At 44.1% G+C, this 23,473-nt stretch overlaps 1 protein-coding gene and 1 pseudogene across 1 annotated transcript; both read right to left on the bottom strand.

Annotated features, from left to right (window-relative positions):
* Positions 1-291: 291 nt before the first annotated feature.
* On the bottom strand, positions 292-11,475 carry LOC129639581 (endogenous retrovirus group PABLB member 1 Env polyprotein-like; annotated as a pseudogene).
* A 7,081-nt stretch (positions 11,476-18,556) lies between these two features.
* Positions 18,557-21,992, bottom strand: LOC129639607 (germ cell-less protein-like 1). The gene has a single exon (XM_055564732.1). It carries the CDS (start codon positions 20,477-20,479, stop codon positions 18,974-18,976), a length of 1,506 nt encoding a protein of 501 aa, XP_055420707.1. The 5' UTR covers positions 20,480-21,992; the 3' UTR covers positions 18,557-18,973.
* Positions 21,993-23,473: the final 1,481 nt, after the last annotated feature.

The following is a 23,473-nucleotide window of genomic DNA, read 5'->3' on the forward strand; positions in this document are numbered from 1 at the left end:
GGCATTACATGCAGGAACTGTGTAATTGTGTGGTCTACAGGGTACCCCTCAGGTGATAGCTGCAGCATAAAATCCATCCCGAGCAGTGAAGAGCCCTTCAAAACTGGTGTTTTTTTCTATCAGCCTCTTCACACAATTTCTTTTCATCATCAGTGGCAATGGATGTTTTTCAGAAGGGTCTACCTGCCCCTAACCTAAGCTGTTCTTCTGGTTTAGAGGATAGCTTACGGTGAATGGTGGCAGATTCGTGATCTCCAAAGAAGATTTAGCTTCGGGACCAGGGACCAGGCTTGATCACTCAAGAGCTTTTGTGGAGCAGAGTTTTATTAAAGTATGAAAAGGGACAGAGAAAGCTTCTGATATAGACATCAGAAGGGGGACAGAGAATGCCCCCTCACTAGTCTTAGCAAGGGAGCTTTATACTTTTTAAACTGGTTATTACAGTAAATCAAAAGAATGTCTCAAGGTTGTAAAGGTCTTCCTAGATCAACTCCCATAATTTACATTTTAAGATGACAGGATTAGAACTAACAGTAGAAAGATCTTACCAGACCCACTCCCATAATGTACATTGTAAGATAACAGGATTAGTCAGAAGGTCCTCAGGAAGGAGAAACATATCCTCAAGCAGGATACATTGTTGTTATGTAATCCTTAGTACAGAGTTTAAGCTGAGTTGTTTTGTTGTACAATCATCAGCTCTAGGCTAAGGAAAAAAAAATGTTTTATGAATAAAACAAACAAACACGTTTGTCCTTTTCTCCTCCTTGAGAACTCCAGACCCCTACCTCCTCTTTGAGAACACCAGATGCTCTCTCCTCTTTGGGGATCCCGGACTTTTATCAACCTACCTAGAAATTGACTCTCTCATTCCCCGCTTTTCTTTTAGGAGAATGATGTTGCCAAGGGAAAGGGGCATCGTTTTTTGTTCCATAACTACTTCCTGCTGTTGAGGGGCATCATCCCTAAATTGTTGAGGCAACATATTCTCCTAGCCCTCATTTTGAGGGTCTCTGATCTAGGGGCCCCAAGTAATAGTTGAAGGAGGCTGTGGCACTCCTAGGAGCCTGGACAGCCATTTGTAAATTAAAAGCTTTCAGACGGTTAGAAACAAATCCAGTTACACAGTTGCAGATGCAGGGAGCAAACAGTAAAAACAGAACAATTAGAATTACTACAATTAAGATAGTTTTCTACCATGGGGAGCTAGTTAACCTTTCCCAAAGTGAGGTGTCTGAAGCTTTGAGAGAATCCATAGCCTGAATCATCTTGTTCATGTGTTTAGTATGTGAGTAGCATTAGTACTCATATCTGGTATATGTGTGCAACTTTGGGTATGAATACTGGCACAAGTTCCTCCTTGTGCGGCTGTTAGAATATCTAAGGCCAATCTGTTTTGTAAAACCGCCTTTCTAATTTGTATTTGTTTAGCATTAAGGGCTGAACTAGCTTTTTGAGAATCTTGTAAAGCCTGTTGAGTTAAGTTAGTCAGAGCATCAACTCGTAGCATAACATCTGTGTCCCCAGAGAGGGGATGGATATTGCAGCCAGATAATCATACCAGTGAAATACAGACCTTGCCCAGCGAGTTTTAAGCTGTGGCAGATCAGCAGGATTCTCTGGAAGCTCTGAAAATATGAAGCCACGAGTAAAAGCTAGACCTAGGGTGCACCTCCCTATCCAGCCAGGGGGAAGCCATGCCCATAGATAAGAGCCACATATCCAATAGGTCCTGTTTGGAGCAAACCAGCGTGACAGAGCGATCCAGTCCCAGTGAGTTCCTGGCGAGGCAAAAGGAGGGCCTGAACTGGAATTGGAAAACACAGGAATGATTACATTGCATATTTCTTGAGGCAAAACCCCCAATTGTTTCCGATCGTTTTAATTAAGTTGTCAGCTAACTTCTGGGGATGGCTCTATTTGTTCCCAGCGTTTGGGAGCATTAGGTAGTAGGCGTCCCTTTTCAGGAGTTAGCCATATGACCTCATCCCATATTTGATAAACATTAGGTAGGAAACCATGAGATCTAGACCCATTTACTTTCTTAATGTTCAGCAAAATAGACATTAAATCAAGATGCTGTACGATCAAAGTTGAAAGTCACATTATAGCCATAGTTAAGGTACAGAGTGTTACACCAGTCCATTTTAGGATTGCTAGATGTCATCAGATTAAAGAGAGGCATCACATGTGATTGTTGTTGGTGAAGATATTTTCACAGAGTTGAAGAAAGTCTTTTCCTTGAAATGGAAAAACCCACCATGGGAACCCTTCAACTGATGAAGAGGGGAGCACTCCGCAGACCCAGCAATTAGACCGATTGTGGAATGCAGCATAAGAATGAGCCCAGGACAGAAAGGCGTTGTCTTGAGGGTCAAATGGCAGACTCGGGACGTTTGGAGTCAGCAGAAGCAGGCCCATGTCGATTGTCAGGCCCATCTGAAAAGTAAGAGGTAAAAGCTTAGAGGATAAAGACGTCAAATGACATTGTTTAGTTTTGGTCAGGGTGCCACTTCTTAACTTGAGTGTGGTGCACCCAGGAATCAATTGCTGGCACCATGACAGCTGTGGGAGAAGAAAGAATAACCTGGCAAGGGCCTTCCCAGAGGGGCTCGAGAGATTGATCTCCAGATCCCAATGTCTTTTTCAAGACCTCGGTGCCTGGTTCAGAGGCTTGTTTGACTCCGGCTGGGTCAGGAGTCACCTCCCAGAGTTTCCGTAATGTCTGTTGAAAGGCTGAAAGCTGCGTCACATAGTTAATTCTAAGGCTGATTCTAATTCTAAGGGTCTATAACAATGTCTGTGCATAAGAAGGGTCTTCCGTAGATACATTCAAAGGGGGACGGTCCTTCCTTTTTAGGGGCAGTCTGAGCCCTCATTAAAGCTATGGGTAGAACTTTAAGCCAATCGTCCTGTGTCTCTTGAGTTAATTTACGTAGATGTCTCTTAATAATGTCATTAGCCTTTTCAACTTTTTCTGAAGATTAGGGTCTCCAGGAACAGTGTAAGTGATACTCGATTCCTAGAGCTTTCGACACCCCTTGAGTTACAGCAGCTTTAAAGGTGGAGCGTTGTTGCTCTGAACTTTAGAGTTTAAGATCCCACTTACATCATGACAAGTCAGTACAGTAAGATTTCGCCCATTCCTTAACCTCGGGCTTTAATGGATACTGCTTTTGATGTGGAAATAGGTCAGGGTCTTTGAGCTTGATAAGGACAAGAACAGTATTTTGTGCTCGATCCACAGTTCCTCCGTCAGCCCACACTTTAGGATTTACATTTTGTTCAATCAATGGGAGAGAAAGAGCAGACTCCATATTCATGACTACAGAGGCCTGGACCTTCCTCAGTCTGTCCCTCCCGAGAAGGGGTGAGGGGGACTCTGGCATGATCAGAAACTCGTGGGAAAACAGCACAGAGTCCCGGTTGCAGCTTAAAGGATGACTGAATATTTCAGTCATAGCCTTTGGCTCATCCTGACAGTCCCATTACAGTAGTGGATCAGGAGGAAAGCAGACCAGGGGCTTCAGTGAGCACAGAGAAAGTTGCCCCAGTGTCCAAAAGAAAATCGACTGATTGGCCCCCCACAGTTATTAATACCCGGTGTTCCTCGGGTGTCATTAGGACAGGAGCTTGTGTGGGGATCCCTGGGCACCTTCAGTCCTGATTGTCCTGAGAGTCTGACCCCTGGGACCTGTGCCTCTGGGGGCAGTCTCTCCTCCAGGGTGGTCCTTTACAGACCAGACAGGGAGCCAGGGGCGGCTTAGACACCTGAGAGCAACTTCGCTTGAGATGCCCCTCCTTTCCACAGTAATAGCAAGCCCATCCCTTTTCACCTGGCTTCCTCTGGACATTTTTCTCTTCAGGCTGATTCATAGCAGTTTTCATAGCCATCACTAGAGCCTGAGCCTTTTCTTTGGTTCTCTTCTGTTGTCCTTCCCCCTTCTCATATTCTCTACTGCAATATACCGTCTGAGCCAGCTGTAACAGTGTTTTAAAGACTGATTTGGCCCAAACGCCTGTGTTTGTGACTTACAGCAGATATCTGGAGCCGACTGGGTGACTGAGTGAGAAATCTATCTTTTAAGATCATTTCTCCTCTGCACATTTGGGATCAATGTCAGTAAACTTGTGGAGAGCCTCCCGTAGCCTATCTAGGAATTTACCAGGAGTTTCCTTCTCTACCTGTTCTATGTCAGCCAACTTAGCATAATTTAGAGGCTTCGTTCGAGCTCTCTTAAGCCCTTCAATAATGCAATTGTCAAAGAGGGTCTACTCCTGTCTCCCTTCCTCTTTGTGATAATCCCAGTCTGGCTCTGCTATGGGAACTGCTTGGCTCCCTGTAGGGAGGAGGGCTAGTTCGTGTTCCCTCTTTCCCCTTGTCTCACGTTCAAGCCATTCATCTCCAAAAATAGTAACTTCCCCCAAAACTCAAGCTCTCGAGTCACGAGTCAGCGTCTGTCCCAAGACATACATTACATCTCTCCAAGTAAGCTCATAAAGTAAAGTGAGTCCTGTAAAGGCTTCTATGTACTTTTCTGGATCCTCTAGTCTCCCAGATCTCTCTTTATCCGTTGTACCTCTGGGTAAGAAAAGGGCTTATGGATTTTTATGGATTGGTTATTTTTCCCAGTGGGGGCCTCCTGCAGAGGCAGTAAGTTGTGTGGCTGTTCCTCAGCCCCTCTAGCTACGCCTCACATACGTTCCGAGGGATAGATTAGAGAAACCTGCTTTTTCTCATCCTCATCCTCTTTCTCGTATTTTACCTTAGTTTTGGTTATCTGCACCTTCTCTACTTTGACTGTCTGAGTTCCCATTGAAACCAGAGTAGTCTGAGGCTGCATTGGAACTGGGGTTGTTTGAACTTCTATCGAGACTGAGGCAACCCTTCCTGGAGGGGTGCCTTGACCCTCAGCTTGCTCAGTTGTGAGCCCCGGATACAGAAGCAGAGGCAGAGTAAGAGGATAGGAGGGAGCTGAAGGCTTTACACCCAAATCTGTACCCTTAGGACTTAAGTCTGGTATATCTCACAGAGAGAAAAAGGGGAACACATATGGCACTTCTACCCATTTCCCTTGTTTTCTACAGAACCGGTCTAGTTGTAAAACAATATCGTAGTTAAGAGACCCTTCAACTGGCCACCCTTGTCTGCCACCCTCCAATGGATATTGTGGCCATGCAGATTTGCAAAGGAAAGTCAGGTGTGTCTTCTTTGTGCTCTGGGGGTCAAACTTACCCCAGGTTTTCAGGACACAATCCAAGGGTATGGGTCTGGAACTTTGAGAGTGGAGGAGGAAATGGCAACCTACTCCAGTATTCTTCCCTGGAGAATCCCAAGGACAGAGGAGGCTGGTGGGCTGCCATCTGTGGGGTCACACAGAGTCGGACACGACTGAAGCGACTTATCAGCAGCAGCAGCATCGGTAAGAGAGAAAAAAGCGGCAACCAGCGCCTTTGCTTCTTTCCATCGGAGGTGTCCCTCCCTGCTCTAGATGGGGGTGGAGACAGACTTTCCACCGAAGCTTTTCCTTTCCTAGACGGACTTAGTCTGTCACTTGCTGACTCAGGCGCCTTCCCTTCAGCCCGCTCATTCTACCATCGAGGCAAGGGGGAGATGCACCAGGGGTAGACCTGATGGCATCCCAAATTGATTTCTAGTTCCATACCACCACGACCTTTGTTTGATTTGTGCTTTTCCTCTGATGCCACCTGGGGTGTAACAGAGTAGTTTCCTGGAATGTTTCCCAAGCTGGCACTGCTAGGGGAAGCATCTGTCTTACGAGTGCCTGTGCACATTCCTGAGTACAGTCCTGACCACAGTAGAAGCGGTGAGTTATAAAGGGACAAACAACAATCAATACGTCCCTTCTTTGTGTCACCACACCAGTGTATGTGACAGCAAAAGAGGTGGTAGAGGGTCGGCCCGTGAGGAAAAAGTGACTTTTGTCCTCAAGCTATTAGGGCCAATCCTTCCAGCTCATTTTCACAGATTCCACAAAAGGAATACCTAAGGAGTTGAGACAGAAGGCACTGGAGAGCTTTCTCCGGTCTGCTAAGAGCTAGCACTACCAAAGGAAGAAGCCCATTGTACTTCCAGTCTGGAATTCCTGACCTATGTTCTTAGAAACCTCATGCTCTCTAGCAGCACTTCCATCCATGTAGTTCAGAGGCACAGGTATGGCAAGGACTCGCTTTTAGGACTCTGGCCCCCTATGGAAGCAGTCAAGAGAGAGACACTGCTGAAGCTAGAGCTTCACCTAGTTCCCAAAGGTGCTGCTGGAGCTAGAGTTCCACCCCGTTCCTGAACATGCTCCTAGCAAGTCTGGGTTCCCCATGACTACCAAGCTTGGGGTCTAAGTAAAAGTACACAGTAATGGCATGGATCACAAGTCCCTTGAAAGTCTAAGATCTGACGGATTAGGTTAGTAGTTCTAACTCCCCATGGAATTACGAAATTGTGGAAGAGACCAGGAAAAGGTGACCAAGAAAGGAAAGTTCAGCCCACGTGCTTTGCCCTTTTCTGGCCACTCCCCTCGCAGGGACGTTGGGTGTCTCTTGGCATTGGCAGGTCGGTATAAACTCCCAACAAGGCTCCCTTTTGGGGGGCTGCCTCAGGCATTACGAGGCACCATGAAACTGCAGAGCAGGGCTCAGTGCTCATTTCATACTCATTTCGGTACGTCTCTTTCCTTCTACATTCACACAGACAGGCACGCCATAGAGTTAGTAAAGTAAAGCAGAAAGCGTGTATACTGAGAAAGCAGAGACTAGAGCTCTGAGTGTGTTTACCTTGTCCTGAAGATCCTGGACGAAGCCCCAAGATGTTAGCTTACAGTGAACGGTATCAGATTCATGATCTCCAAAGAAGAAGATTTAGCTTTGGGACCAGGGACCAAGCTTGATCACTCAAGAGCTTTTGTGTAGCAGAGTTTTATCAAAGTATGAAAAGGGACAGAGAAAGCTTCTGACATAGACATCAGAAGGGGGACAGAGAATGCCCCCTCACTAGTCTTAGCAAGGGAGCTCTATACTTTTTTAATTGGTTATTACAGTAAATCAAACGAATGACTCAAGGTTGTAAAGGTCTTCCTAGACCAACTCCCATAATTTACATTTTAAGATGACAGGATTAGAACTAACAGTAAAAAGATCTTACCAGTCCTACTCCCATAATATACATTGTAAGATAACAATAAGATAGTCAGAAGGTCCTCAAGAAGGAGAAACATGTCCTCAAGTGGGATACATTGTTGTTATGTAATCCTTAGTACAGAGTTTTAGCTGAGTTGTTTTGTTGTATTATCGTCAGCTCTGGGCTGAAAGGAAATAATGTTTTATGTGACTAAGACAAAGGAGTGTCAGCTCAGTTCAGTTCAGTTCAGTCGCTCAGTCGTGTCCGACTCTTTGAGACCCCATGAATCACAGCACGCCAGGTCTCCCTGTCCACCACCAACACCCGGAGTTCACTCAGACTCATGTCCATCGAGTCAGTGATGCCATCCAGCCATCTCATCCTCTGTCGTCCCCTTCTCCTCCTGCCTCCAATCCCTCCCAGCAGCAGAGTCTTTTCCAATGAGTCAACTCTTTGCATGAGGTGGCCAAAGTACTGGAGTTTCAGCTTTAGCATCATTCCTTCCAAAGTAATCCCAGGGCTGATCTCCTTCACAATGGACTGGTTGGATCTCCTTGCAGTCCAAGCGACTCTCAAGAGTCTTCTCCAACACCACAGTTCAAAAGCATCAATTCTTCGGTGCTCAGCCTTCTTTACAGTCCAACTCTCACATCCATACATGACCACAGGAAAAACAATAGCCTGGACTAGACAGAAATCTGTTGGCAAAGGAATGTCTCTGCTTTTGAATATGCTATCTAGGTTGGTCGTAACTTTCCTTCCAAGGAGCAAGCATCTTTTAATTTCATGGCTGCAGTCACCATCTGTAGTGATTTTGGAGCTCAAAAAGATAAAATCTGACACTGTTTCCAATGTTTACCCATCTATTTCCCATGAAGTGATGGGACCGGATGCCATGATCTTCGTTTTCTGAATGTTGAGCTTTAAGCCAACTTTTTCACTCTCCACTTTCACTTTCATCAAGAGGCTTTTTAGTTCCTCTTCCCTATCTGTCATAAGGGTGGTGTCATCTGCATATCTGAGGTTACTGATATTTCTCCCGGCAGTCTTGATTCCAGCTTGTGTTTCTTCCAGTCCAGCGTTTCTCATGATGTACTCTGCATAGAAGTTAAATAAGCAGGGTGACAATGAACAGCCTTGACGTACTTCTTTTCCTATTTGGAACCAGGCTGTTGTTCCATGTCCAGTTCTAACTGTTGCTTCCTGACCTGCATACAAATTTCTCAAGAGGCAGATCAGGTGGTCTGGTCTTCCCATCTCTCAGAATTTTCCACAGTTTATTGTGATCCACACAGCCAAAGGCTTTGGCATAGTCAATAAAGCAGAAATAGATGTTTTTCTGGAACTCTCTTGCTTTTTCCATGATCCAGCGGATGTTCACCACTTGATCTCTGGTTCCTCTGCCTTTTCTAAAACCAGCTTGAACATCAGGAAGTTCATGGTTCACATATTGCTGAAGCCTGGCTTGGAGAATTTTGAGCATTACTTTACTAGCGTATGAGATGAGTGCAATTGTGTGGTAGTCTGAGCATTCTTTCGAATTTCCTTTCTTTGGGATTGGAATGAAAACTGAACTTTTCCAGTCCTGTGGCTACTGCTGCATTTTCCAAATTTGGTGGCATATTGAGTGCAGCACTTTGACAGCATCATCGTTCAGGATTTGGAATAGCTCCACTGGAATTCCATCAGCTCCACTAGCTTTGTTCTTAGTGATGCTTTCTAAGGCCCACTTGACTTCACATTCCAGGATGTCTGGCTCTAGGTCAGTGATCACACCCTCGTGATTATCTGGGTCGTGAAGATCTTTTTTGTACAGTTCTTCTGTGTATACTTGCCACCTCTTCTTAATATCTTCTGCTTCTGTTAGGTCCATACCATTTCTGTCCTTTATCGAGCCCGTCTTTGCATGAGATGTTCTCCTGGTATCTCCAATTTTCTTGAAGAGATCTCTAGTCTTTCCCATTCTGTTGTTTTCCTCTATTTCTTTGCATTGATCGCTGAGGAAGGCTTTCTTATCTCTTTTTGCTATTCCTTGGAACTCTGCATTCAGATGCTTATATCTTTCCTTTTCTCCTTTGCTTTTCACTTCTCTTCTTTTCACAGCTATTTGTAAGGCCTCCCCAGACAGCCATTTTGCTTTTCTGCATTTCTTTTCCATGGGGATGGTGTTGATCCCTGTCTCCTGTACAATGTCAGGAACCTCATTCCATAGTTCATCAGGCACTCTGTCTATCAGATCTAGGCCCTTTAATCTGTTTCTCACTTCCACTGTATAATCATAAGGGATTTGATTTAGGTCATACCTGAATGGTCTAGTGGTTTTCCCTACTTTCTTCAATTTCAGTCTGAATTTGGCAATAAGGAGTTCATGACCTGAGCCACAGTCAGCTCCTGGTCTTGTGTTTGCTGACTGTGTAGAGCTTCTCCATCTTTGGCTGCAAAGAATATAATCAGTGTGATTTCGGTGTGGACCATCTGGTGATGTCCATGTGTAGAGTCTTCTCTTGTGTTGTTGGAAGAGGGTGTTTGTTATGACCAGTGCATTTTCTTGGCAAAACTCTATTAGTCTTTGCCCTGCTTCATTCCGTATTCCAAGGCCAAATTTGCCTGTTACTCCAGGTGTTTCTTGACTTCCTACTTTTGCATTCCAGTCCCCTATAATAAAAAAGACATCTTTTTTGGATGTTAGTTCTAAAAGGTCTTGTAGGTCTTCACAGAACTGTTCAACTTCAGCTTCTTCAGCCTTACTGGTTGGGCCATAGACTTGGATTACTGTGATATTGAATGGTTTGCCTTGGAAACGAACAGAGATCATTCTGTCATTTTTGAGATTGCATCCAAGTACTGCATTTCGGACTCTTTTATTGACCATGATGGCTGCTCCATTTCTTCTGAGGGATTCCTGCCCGCAGTAGTAGATATAATGGTCATCTGAGTTAAATTCACCCATTCCAGTCCATTTGAGTTCGCTGATTCCTAGAATGTCGACATTCACTCTCACCAATCTCTTGTTTGACCACATCCAATTTGCCTTGATTCATGGACCTGACATTCCAGGTTCCTATGCAGTATTGCTCTTTACAGCATCAGACCTTGCTTCTATCACCAGTCACATCCACAGCTGGGTATTGCTTTTGCTTTGGCTCCTTCCCTTCATTCTTTCTGGAGTTATTTCTCCACTGATCTCCAGTAGCATATTGGGCACCTACTGACCTGTGGAGTTCCTCTTTCAGTATCCTCTCATTTTGCCTTTTCATACTGCTCTTGGGGTTGTCAAGACAAGAATACTGAAATGGTTTGCCTTTCCCTTCTCCAGTGGACCACATTCTGTCAGATCTCTCCACCATGACCCACCCGTCTTGGGTTGTCCCATGGGCATGGCTTAGTTTCTTTGAGTTAGACAAGGCTGTGGTCCTAGTGTGATTAGATTGACTAGTTTTCTGTGAGTACAGTTTCAGTGTGCCTGCCCTCTGATGCCCTCTTGCAACACCTACTGTCTTATTGGGCTTCTCTTACCATGGGCGTGGGTTATCACTTCACGGCTGTTCCAGCAAAGCGCAGCCGCCTTTCCTTACCTTGCACGAGGGTTATCTCCCCACAGTCGCCCTTCCTGACCTTCAACATGGGATAGCTCCTCTAGGCCCTCCTGCGCCCGGGCAGCCACAGCTCCTTGGATGTGGGGTTGGTCCTCCCGGCCGCCGCCCCTGGCCTCGGACTTGGGATTGCTTCTCCTGGCCACCGCCCCTGGCCTCGGGCGTGGGGGCGTCAGGTAGCTTCTCCCGGCCACCGCCCCGACCTCAGATGTGGGGTAGCTCCTCTGGGCCAATCCTGTGCCCTCTCGGCATATCCCACTCAATCAAGGGTAGACTCCATTACTGGAGTCACCCTGACCCTTATAGTCAAATTTGCTCATGGCATTCCGTTTGTTCATGATAGTCAGCCTGCTTTGTGAAACTGGTTGAAAGTGAAAGTCACTCAGTCGTGTTGGACTGTTTGCGACCCCATGGACTACAGAGTCCATGGAATTCTCCAGGCCAGAATACTGGACTGGGTAGCCTTTCCCTTCTCCAGGGGATCTTCCCAACCCAGGGATCGAACCCAGGTCTCCTCCACCGCAGGTGGATTCTTTACCAGCTGAGCCACACAAGGGAAGTTCTGCTAAATACATCACTTACCTTGAGGAACACAAAATCGGCTTTCTCTAGTTGTAATACATGATGCTTATTCTCCTGATAGAGGCCGTGCCACAATGAGGTACTATTTGTTATGTAACATCTTATAGAACACCCATATGGCATATGCTAACTTATCTTGTGTGTTCAGGATAATTGCTAGAGACTTTGTGATCTGTTAAACTAAACATCCCAGCAGATCTTGTTTTCCAGAAACGGGTGGGGGAGGGGGGAGGGGTTAGAGAGAGAGGGATTATCCAGTAACAGTCAAGCCAATTTCTTTTAAAAACTCACCAGGAAGGGCTTCTCTGGCGGCTCAGATGGTCAAGAATCTGCCTGCAATGCAGGAGACCCGGGTTCAGTCCCTGGGTCGGGAAGATCCCCTGGAGAAGGGAATGGCAACCCACTCCAGTATTCTTGCCTGAAGAATACCATGGACAGAGGAGCCTCGTGGGCTATAGTCCATGGGGTTGCAAAGAGTCAGACATGACTGAGCAACTCTCTCTCTCTCTCTCTCTCTCTCACACACACACACACACACGAAGAATAACTGACTCCGTATTCATATAGGCTTTGTGAATTGATATTCTCACATTAGGGAAAATAATAACTAGCAAGGTGGTCCAAAACTTGTCTTTGATTCTAACAAAAGTCATGTGGTGCTCAAAGGTGAACCCAGCTGGATTCATTGCCTGGTTTTTATAATCCAAGCCCTTGACTTCAAGTCCTGTTTCAAGGACTAATAATCATTGTGTTTCATTTGATTACTTGTTTTGCAGTTGGCCAATGCATCCTGTCTGGAGTCTTAAATGCACAGCCCGTGTCACACCAGAGTATTCAATGATGCATTCTACTACAAAAGGAGCAGGAGAGACCAATCCATGTCCTACTACAGACTACATTCTCTAAACAAATTCCTGATCATCAAAATCAGAGCAGTGTTGATAATCTAGATAACATGGATTAATGGCTTGTGGCCAAAAGGGGGTACAAAAAAATATCTCTTGACATCCAGGCTAGGACATGTTATTCTCCCATTAGACACTGAAAAACATCTCAGGGAATGCCAACTTCAGGTGAGATCATGAGACCTTGTCACTCTGAGATCATGATAAAGTGAGACAAAACAAAGGCCACTTCGTGATTTTTTTTCCTAAGTACACACAAAAGCAAAATCACTGTAGAAATCACCGTATATCCCTCTCCTAGCTAGTATGAGTGACTGCTAGTTTGGGGGTTTTGTTGTCCCCTTTGCTTTGTTTCTTTGTTTGTTTTCAGCAATTGTAGCTTTAACCTCACTCTAATCTATTCTCTCTATACAAAAGGTTTATTAAGATACTGTCATAGGAATACCCTGTTTTCCTGACAGTATCCAATCCAGATCAAAGCTCTGCTTCTTTAAAACCTCACCCAAATCACCTAAAACAAGCCCACCTCTTTATTTCTTTATTTTTTTTTTTTTGAGGTGGTCCCATTATTTAGTCTTTATTGAATTTGTTAACATATTGCTTCTGTTTTTTTTTTTTTTTCTTTAATGTTTTGGTTTTTGCCTCAAGACATATGGGACCTTAGTTTCCCCAACCAGGGAGCGAACCCACACCACCTACTTTGGAAGGCAAAGTCTCATCCACCGGACCAGCAGGGAAGTCCCAAGCCCAAATCTTTTAACATCCCTTTTCTATCACCCACGTACTTGTGTGGCCCACAGTTCCTTCACTGTGTATGTTCTCCTTCACTGCAAAGAATAACAAACTCAAATTGTTCAACTACAAATGTGTTCCTGCTGGTCTTTAGCTGGGAGGCATCGAACTATCACATCACGTTAAACCTGATGGCAAAGCAAAGCAGAAGACTCAAATGTATTTGATTTATGTATTTATGTATTTGTATCTAAATGTATTTACAATAACCCCACATGCTATTATTTCTAATGTAAGTTTCAGTTTACAAAGACATTTATTTTGTATCCTTTCAACCAGCGATTTCAAGGCCTAGAGACTGAGAAGAGGGCTAGTATACTGGTGGAGATAGTAACAATATGAACAGTAAAAGACCAACCATAAAATATATTGAAAATAGATATTCATGATAGTGGAATGGGAGAAAGAAAGCCAAGGTTGAGTTTTGGACAATGAGTTTGAGATGATGGCCTGACCACCAGGTCAGATGTTGTATGGGCCACAGAAGTTTAGATCAAATTCTTCACATTCAAAGCACAGGGTTCCAAAACAAACGGTTCCTTTGGGTGGCTACCAACCTTCCTCAAGCCCTGTCCCCAGCCTCCATAACATCTCAGTAAGCACAGTGAGACAAATAAGACCTTGATGAGACCCTGTAAATCCAAATGTGACCATTCTGTATGTCTGTTTTTCTAACTCCTCCCCATCCCCACAAACATCACCCACCCCCACATAGGTTATCCAGGCGACCTATGTATTCAGAAGTAGAAAGAAACGTAAATTTTACTTGGAATGACTGATTATAGAACAGCACTATCTAACAGAATTCTCTGCGCTGATAGAGATGTTCCATATCTGCACTGTGCACAGTATAGTAGCCACGGGTTTACATGTAGCCATTGAGCACTTCAAATGCTGCGAGTGAGACTGAATTTTCAATTTTATTTAATTTGAATCAATTTAAGTAATCACATATGACTAGGGGCTACCATTTTTAAGAATATACCTCTACAGGAAGTCTTCCTCACCTGTGGTGGACCATACTCAGCCACTTGCCTTCACCCAAAACATGTTCTTCGTGACCGCTTGGATGATTTTAATTCACTTAGAGTCATCACTCATCATAAAATCCCATGTACTGCAAACATGCTAATCAAAACCATCAGCTGCTTGTAGATTCCTATTTTTGCCATCACCATGTACTATTTTTATTTTTTAAAATAATTGACAGACATCACCAATGTAATGCAGTGTGTTTATGTGATGAATAGTTCTCAGAGAATTAAGGATCTTTTGGGTATTCAAATCTTACCTTGAATCTGCCCAGATAGCTTTTGTTCCTTGCACTGCATCTTATTACCCTGCTAGTCTTTAAACCAAGTTTGATAGTTGAATTTTGCTACACTGTGGAGTGAAATTTATCCTTTGGTGTCTGATCTCAGAATCTAATCATAGCAATTGACATGGAAAACGTGTTCACAGACTAAACCAAACTTTGATCTGCACTGTTAGAACAAATCATTCCCGAAGACTGTTCATATATCAATTGGGTATTGTCTAAATAAATGAGGTAAATTTCAATTCTCTTACCTACTAGGAAAAAAAAAATTGCCACCTTTCTTTAGAATGTCATGAATAGACAAATTTTACTTCTGAAACACAAACACTTGAAGAAGTATAAGTTTCCGCTAACATCCTGGTTATTTTCTCCTTACCAGCATCAGTGTCTTTCTATTTATTTACTCAAATGAGGAAGGAATCTACATTTAGATTAAAATTGGTTGCCTGGACTATTAGTTCTATTTGGTTCCTTTGTAGATCGCACCACCTTTGAGATTTCCAAGTGGTGGGGCAGACTGCTGGCTATAGGTCTGGATTCAAAGAAGTGGTCTGTGCATGGGCTATGAATTTGAGAGTCTATGACATATAGATGGTGCCTGGACTCAAGCAAGTAAACCTTAGAACAGGGGGCAGATGACACACCCCTTTCAAGAGATTTATCTTGAATAAAGGGAAGGGCATCAAGGCCCAGGTAGCTGAGTGGACAAGGAAAGGGTGGAACCTCATGTGGGCTCATAAAATATAAATGTGTGTGTGTGTGTGTGTGTGTGTGTGTGTGAATGTCTTAGGAGTCATGTTACTAGCTGAACACGTGATGACATAAAAACCTTGGATCCTGCTTCAATCCACTTACTTCAGTGTGTGTGTGTGTGTGTGTGTGTGTGTGTTTGCTGACCCCAATTCAAAAGTTTAAGTTTAATGGCATGATTAAACTTATGTGATGTGCTTATATAAAATAGGTGAATTTTGCTATTTTAACTCTCACCAGGCAGTTTCATGTCCAAATTCTGTGGCTGAGACTTGGCAAGTACCTTCCTGTAGACCTTGTGGCTGGACACTCCCTCTTCTTTTTATTTTCCTCTTAAAAAGATGGTTTTCTTTTTCCAGCACATGATTTATCTTTCATCAAAATTTCAGTGTCATCTTTGTGCTGTTTATATATAGACCCTTTCCACAGTAGCATAATTTACACTGGTCTGCTGTCTGTGTCCATCCCACTTACCTCCCTGGGGCACTGCTTTCTCCTTCATAAGTCATTGTTTATTTAAGTCTCTTGTGTCTTTGAACACGAATGCTAACCTTTGTCTTCTTACAGCATCTATCTCTAGGACACCACCGGAAGGGAAGATGACAGAAGAGGGTTTGTCGACCGAATTGTAATAACATTTCATTCCTGTCTCCTTAAGACAGGCAGAAGCAGAGATGGACTATCAAAAGATGCAACAGAACCAGATGCAGAAACAGCCAGAGACAGGACAGCCTGACAGAAAAACAGAGATAGCTGGTCAGGCAGGCTGAGAAAGCCCAACAGAGGGACAGACTCAGATATTATACCTCCTCCCCCAAAAGAGACAGGTAGAAAGGCATACACAGAAAGGGGCAGACAGAGACAGGTAGAAATAGATGGAGACAGAGACAGGGAGGCAGAGGAAGCCGGGCACAGACAGGGACAAACAGACACACATTCAAACTAAGGCAAAGAATGATGGTAGCAGACAGAGACAGGGAGACAGGCAGAGGCTGATTGACACAGATAGAAAGACAGAGACAGACAGACTGAGAGACAGAGAAAGACAGACACACACTGAAAGAGAGCCAACAGACATAGAGATAGTGATGGGGAGAGAGAGAGTCAGAGAGAAACAAGGTTGGGGGTGGGGAGAAAGACAGAGACAGGTCGGGACAGAAAGGGAAAGACAAAGACAGACGGATGGAGAAAGAGACACAGAGAGATGCAGATACAGACGGATACAGAAGCACTGGAGAAATACAGAGACAGAGACAGAAACATAGAGACCCAGACAAAAAAGGGATTGTCAGAAACAGAGAGAAACAGAAAGATACAGACAGTAAGACAGAGACAGACAGTGACAAAGATAGGCAGTCTGAGACAGAGACTGAGGTAGACAAAGAAAGAGGTAGATAGTAATTAGACAGGGATGCAGACAGACATAATGGAGACAGAGATAGGGGAAGACAGAGAGAGCGGCAGACATACAGAGAGGGAAAGACAGAGACAGGGATAAATCCTCATCATTGTCAAGGACCACGTGGTATCCCATAGGGGTACATCTCCTTTAGTGTGGCGTTTAGTTTGCTGTTATTTAGCTTGATGGTTTCCTGTAGCGTTACCATGACTATACATTTTGCCCTGCCTCCCCATCTCCCCATGCCTTTACGAAGAGGCTAACAAAATGAGTATCAACATGGGAAAAGGTTTCTTCCTCATCCTGAGCAGTCAAAAAGAAAAGAAAAAAAAAGTGAAAAAATAGAGACAGGTATTGGATAAATTGCCCAAACTGGCAAATGGCAACAGTCAGGGTTTGTGAGAGTTTAAATGTTTAAATGAGTGTATTTCAGCTGTCACTGTTTGTACATTATTGAACATCTTTCTATTGTAAGCAGCAACAAGCAATTTAAGGATTTAAAGCTAGTTGGGTAGGAAAACAAAAGCAGACCTTTCAGTCAAGGTACACTTGTAGCTAAGTAGTCTCTGAATTTCCCAACTGAGGATACCTCTGTTTAGATGACATGGCATCTTGGCATTCAGCTTGAGAAAAAGGAATTTCAAATTGTTTAGAGAGTTTATATAAAGAAAGTGAAATTCTTACCAAAAAAAAAATAATAATAATAATAATTTTTACCTTTCAACTGAATCATGACTTACTCTTCTCCCCAGTTATTTTGAAACACAAGTAAAATGAAGTCTATTGTTTGTAGTTGGTTAGGTAAACGGAATATAAGGGAACACGAGAAAGGGTAGGGGGCTGCAAAATTAAGGGAAAACATCGAAGGATGCAACAGCAGCTTCCTGGTTGAACCATTTCATATAAGTAACTATCATGTAAATATTACTCTAATACTAGAATGTGGGTTTGGGATAACGAAGCCTTTCAAATCTGCTTAAAGAGTAAAAGGAATGAATGAATGGATAAAGTCAGAAGTAATTTGTTCACTGAACGACAATGGGTAAAATCTAATTGGGAAGAGAAACATAAACCACCAGTAAAGAAAATTCTGATTTCAACTAAGTAAAGCATTAAAATCTGGTGACTATTTTTTTTTAATTTAAATTTATTTATTTTAATTGGAGGCTAATTACTTTGCAATATTGTATTGGTTTTGCCATACATCAACATGAATCTGCCAAACACCAATACAGTATACTATTTTTTTTTTGTTCATCTTGTATTAATTTATCACACTCTTTCCAAGCATGTATTTATTATTTATATGGCTTCTTAAATAGAGTTTTCCATTCTTTGACCTCAAAATGACTCAATGGAGGGAATGGGATGGTGACAATTTGTAAGTGAACAGTAATCAGAAACTAACAAATTCAAATCGTGACTAGTGTGCTTCTCCTTTTGTGACAAAAACACTTTTTTTCTTACCCTTTTGATTACCAGTGTGGACATCTCGTGATCCCACTTCCAGATGCCAAATAATTCCCATTATAATTCAAAAGCGTTCCTTTCCAGAGGTTACCAGACCTGTTTTTAAGCGGGAAAGAGTCTTTCCAAGTACAATTCCAACGTCAAATGTTTCTGAAGGGCAAAGGCCATCAACGTGCTTAAAGAGTGCATTCTGGTGCATAAATAATTCACGACTGTGTGCCGCAGAAAAAGTCTGTCTAGTACCGAGATGTCCTCATAGAATCAATCTGCTGCCTTCCACTCCACCCCCAATATAGGGTTGTGTAAGATTTGAGACGTCCTTCTAGGGTTAAAATGCTAGGAAAGTCAAAATAAAGCCAAACTAACATCAGATATGATATAAAGTCAACTAACCTAAGAATATTGAGGAACAACCAATAAAGAGAAGATCATCAGTGTAGCCTGGGTGCGTTCACAGAGTGAGAGATCATGGGAACCAAGTACTACACACTCAGTGGCAGGGAATGGGGAAAGGGAAGCAATCCAAAGGAAGCTAGCGGTAGTGGTGGTAATGAGTGGGGCAGAGTGGCTCTAAACACGCGAACTGAAAGAGAAACCAAACTGTTTCTTTAACGTTCCTTTAATCAAGCTAAAGGAAATGCATATTTTCAAAGAGTTTCCCTAACAGTGGTAGAGTAGGTAGGTTCACAGGTTGCTCTCTCAAGTCAACTGGTCTTTGACTTGGCAGAAATGATGGGAGGGGGCATTGATGGATGGTAAACCAGGAGGACAGGTTGCCACTTTAACAGCACAAATAAGTTCTAAAGGTGTTGGGGGAGCAGGGCTTTAAAATTTCTCCTCTTCATAGGCTCAGGTAAACAACCTCAAGTATTATGAGCTACAGTTCAACAAAGACTCTGACAGAGTTGGGCCACCAGAGGTGGGCAAGTCCGGTTGGTCCCGCAGAAGGAGCTGGCATCTGGACAAAGCTGGTCGTCCCTGACCCCAGGGAAAGAGCTGCTCACCTCTCTGAGATTTTGTTTTCAGGAGTCCTCACTGAGGAAAACGCCCCTCTCTGGGGAGGTACAGGAAATTACAGGTCACATATATGGGGAAAACCACATCTTCGTTCTCCAGATTCACCACCTCTAGCTCTTCATCCTTTCCCAGTGAAAGCACTTGGAATTCTGTCTGCTTCCGGAAAATGGCTCTTCCAGCCCTGTCCAAGGAGGCCAGGCGCAAGCGGAACGCGACCTTTCTCTGCCAGAGTAAGCTGACCCCGAGACCGCAAGATTTCTTCAGCGCGCTGTGCTTGAAAATGATGCGCCGGTTGGCATAGCACACCACCAAGTCCCAGCCGAAGTTGAAGCCTGCCCACCGCCAGGTGCGCTGCGCATCCCTGAGGAGCCGGCCCCCGCACCGCATGCTGGTCCTCTGGAGGTCGGACACGAAGACATCCACGGGCCCGAGGTCTCTGGTCTGCTCAGCCCGGAGGAGGGCAAGCCACTGCTCTTTGTACACTGGGGCCAGCCACGTGGCAGGGATCAGTGCATCCTGGTCGATGATGCGTGCTGACGGCAGGTCGCAGATTATGTAGGCAAGCCGCAGCTGCTGGAACGCTGGCACGAAGGCTCTGCCCTGCTCGGTCTCCAGGAAAGCGGTGCCCTCTGACTCCTGCCTGGACCTGACAAACCACGAGTCGGCGTCAGGCAGTAGGTCTCTGCGGGGGCCTCTCCATGTCGGCTGCAGCTGCAGGAACATCCACTTTTTCAGCGTCGTGTACACATCCATCTCTACCTCCATCACGATGAGCTCTGAAGAGGCAATGACCTCTTTCATGAGATCCAGGCTAATTTCTCTCAATAACTCCTCACTATGCTGGGTCATTAGATTGTCCAGCAGCCACTGAAGACACATGGCCCTGATGTTCTGGAGTCCGTAGCTCTCAGCAGAGCAGTAGTAGCTGCACACGGTCTGATCACTGACCGTCTCCTTCATTACCTCCCCGCACTGCTGAATCAGCTTGTCCAGCTGCAGCATGCTGGCTGTGGCCAGCATGGGGACCACTCGACTGGGTGGGATGAGCACAGAGTTTCGGTACAGGAAACCTAAGGCCTCGTGCAGTGCCTCACAATCAATGTTCTCGTCAGGCATCTGCAACTCTACAATATCCATGGTTGTCTCACGCCACGCACCACTGAACATGCTAGCAAAGTATCCTGACTGGCACAAGTAGACCTTGTGCAAGTTCCACTCCTCCCCCAGGGCACGGATCTGAACATCACTCCCTTCTCCTCTCAGAAAAAGTGTCTTATAAATGGACTCGAATCTGTCTTTTGCTCTCTTCCTGTGGGTCGCTTTTGTGAGCTGCCCTTCTGGGCCTGTCTTCCGCTTGTGGCGCCCTTGACTAGTGGTGGGTCTGGCATTTTCCCTCTCCTCCCCTTCCTCTATCACTGCCCCTGCTACCTCTTCGGCCTCCTCCTCCCCCTCAGGAGCACCTGGCTCCTCTGGGGCATGCCCCACTCTGTTCGAGGGCATCCGACTCTCTACTGCTCCCATGGCTTTTACCTCATGGGTACAGAGGGCAAGCTTCCTCACCAGACGCAGCTGCCGCTGGCACTAGCTCAGCCCATGGTGTCGTGGGATACGGTTGATGTTTGTGACGTCATCTTGGACGCCACGCAAAGCCACGCCCACGAGGCTTTCCCCGACCCCTCCCACTCCCCATCACAGGAGAAGTGCACTCTGTACCAGGAATTCCACTCTGTGTATCTTTCCCTCCAGGGATGATTTCTCTGGGGCTCCCTTCATAGGATAATGGTGGAACAGAGGACTTTGTGTATGAATTTTCCCCATGAATTTTAAGAACATAATTTCCTCTTCCCCATTTGAAATACTTAGTGATCACTCCTTTTTTTGGATAATTACATCTTGGTTCCAGCTCTGTGCTCTATGCACCTTAATTTCTGTAATTATTTTCTTAGGGTATCCCATCATTTGTGGCTGTGAAAACATTTTCTGTGATAAAAGTGGCAATGTTTGCCCAGTCTTTGCTTTTGTCTCTATTTTAGACACCAGCTAAGCATGTAACAAACTTAAACAGTGAAAGAAATGAGGAGGGAATGAGATGGATTTTGATTTTTGAGGAAATTAATAATATTAAATACTGACAAGTGTTACATGCTACACAGATTATACGGTGTAGAGAGAGTCTGGACCTTTCAATGACAAGGAAAGTACAATACAAGGGAAAAAACTTTGAAAATGGTAAGTCTCTCAGGTCATTTGACCTTGCCTAAGTAGAATGTTTGGGGCTTCCCAAACATTCCCAGTGGTAAACAATCCACCTGCCAATGCAGGAGATGCATGGGGCATGGGTTGGGAAGACTTCCTCGAGGAGGAAACGACAACCCACTCCAGTATTCATGCCTGAAAAATTCCATGAATAGCAGAGACTTGCAAACTAGTGTCCATGGGGTCGCCAAGATTCTGTCCTATTCAAATCATGTGAGTAGAATGTTTACACACTTTGAATAGGACAGGATAACCTTAAATCACATTTTAAATATTCTCTGTTAGATGGCTATAGAAAGTTGATAAGAAGGTCTATATAATGCTTCAGGTTCAGTGGTGCTTGGCATGAGACAAACATGAATACTGACTCTAGAGTTGTGACATCTTATGGTGAATGGTGAACAGTGCCGCCAGATTCGTGGTCTCCGAAGGAGAAGATTTAACTCGGGACCAAAGACAGTCTCAGTCAAGACAGTCTCAGTCACTTGGAGCATTGTGTAGATTTTATCTAAAGTGAAAGTGACAGAAAAAGCTTCAGACATAGACATCAGAAGGGAGCAGGAGAGAACCCACCTCACTAGTTTAAGCAAGGCTTTATACACTTCTCAACTAGCTGCTGAGAATAGATAAAAGATACCTCAAGACTGCGAGAATTTTTCCAGACCCTTTCCTCTAACATACCTCCTGGGATGACATCAGCACGAGATCAGCCAGAAGGAACAGGTTAACCCAGAGCTACAGCTGTGGAAGTTTTTACCCAGACCTTCTCCCATAACATATATCCAAAGCTTAAAAAAAAAAAAAAAAAAAAGGCATGTCCTTGAATAAGAGATACTGCTGCCTACGAGGCCTACATATCTATAGGAAAGACTGTGAAAAAGAAAGAATGTTTATCTCCTCCTTAAAGGGGCCTTAGGCTTTGACTCCTTATCAACCTGCCTAAGTTAAGTCTCTCATTTCCCCCTTTTTATTTTAGGAGAATATTGTTGCTGAGGGGAAAGGGGCAGAGAAATCTGTCAGTACCTGCTTCCTGCAGGTGAGGGGCACTGACCCTAAGTGGTTGAAGCAACATATTCTCCTCCAATATTTTGGCCACCTGATGCAAAGAGCTGACTCATTGGAAAAGACCCTCATGTTGGGAAAGATTGAAGGCAGGAGGAGAAGGGGATGACAGAGGATGAGATGGCTGGATGGCATCACTGACTCAATGGACATGAGTTTGGGTAAACTCCGGGAGTTGGTGACAAACAGGGAGGCCTGGTGTGCTGCGGTTCATGGGGTCGCAAAGAGTTGGACATGAAGGAGTGACTGAACTGAACTGAACTAGGTTTGTCACAGCTTTCCTTCCAAGGACCAAGCATCTTTTAATTTCATGGCTGCAGTCACTGTCTGTAGTCATTTTGGAGCCCAAGAAAAGAAAATCTGTCACTGCTTTCACCTTTCCCCCTTCTATTTGCCATGATGTGATAGAACTGCATGCCATGATCTTAGTTTTTTTGAATGAGTGGTTTTTTTTTGTTTTTTTTTTTTTTGAGGTTTAAGTCAGCTTTACACTCTCCTCTTTCACTTTCATCAGGAGGCTCTTTAGTTCCTCTTCACTTTCTGCTATTAAGAGTAGTATTATCTGCATACCTGAGGTTGTTGATATAGGTGACTGGTTTTATCTCTAGGATTTCTATTGTTATCCCATGGTCTGTATTTCTGTTTTGGTGCCAGTACCATACTGTTTTGGTTACTGTAGCTTTGTAGTGTATTGTGAAGTCAGGAAGCCTGATTCCTCTAGCTCCATTTTTCTTTCTCAAGATTGCTTTGACTGTTCCGGGCCTTTTTTTTTCTTCCAAACAATTTGTAAACATTTTTGTTCTATTTCCATGAAAAATATCATTGTAATTTGGTAGAGATGGCATCGAATCTGTTAGTCAGTTTGGGTAGTGTAGTCATTTTCCCAATATTGATTAATCCACTCCAAGAACATGGTATATCTCTCCACCTTTTTGTGTCATCTTTGATTTCGTTTATCAATCCTTATAGTTTTCTGAGTACGGGTCTTTTGCCTCCTTAGGTATGTTTTCTTCTTAGGTATTTTTATTATATTTTAAATGTGATGTAAAGTGGGATCGTTTCCGTAATTTCTCTTTCTGATCATTCGTCATTAGTGTATAAGAATGCAAGAAATTTTGGTGTATTCATTTTATATCTGGCAGATTTACCAAATTCAGTGATAAACTCTGGTAGTGTTCTGGTAGCATCTTTATGATT

The sequence above is a fragment of the Bubalus kerabau genome, chromosome X, assembly GCF_029407905.1.
Source record: "Bubalus kerabau isolate K-KA32 ecotype Philippines breed swamp buffalo chromosome X, PCC_UOA_SB_1v2, whole genome shotgun sequence".
Classification (NCBI taxonomy): domain Eukaryota; kingdom Metazoa; phylum Chordata; class Mammalia; order Artiodactyla; family Bovidae; genus Bubalus; species Bubalus kerabau.

Excerpts from the sequence above, each read along its gene's own strand:
- LOC129639607 (XM_055564732.1), bottom strand. The coding sequence starts at position 20,479 with ATGGGAGCAGTAGAGAGTCGGATGCCCTCGAACAGAGTGGGGCATGCC.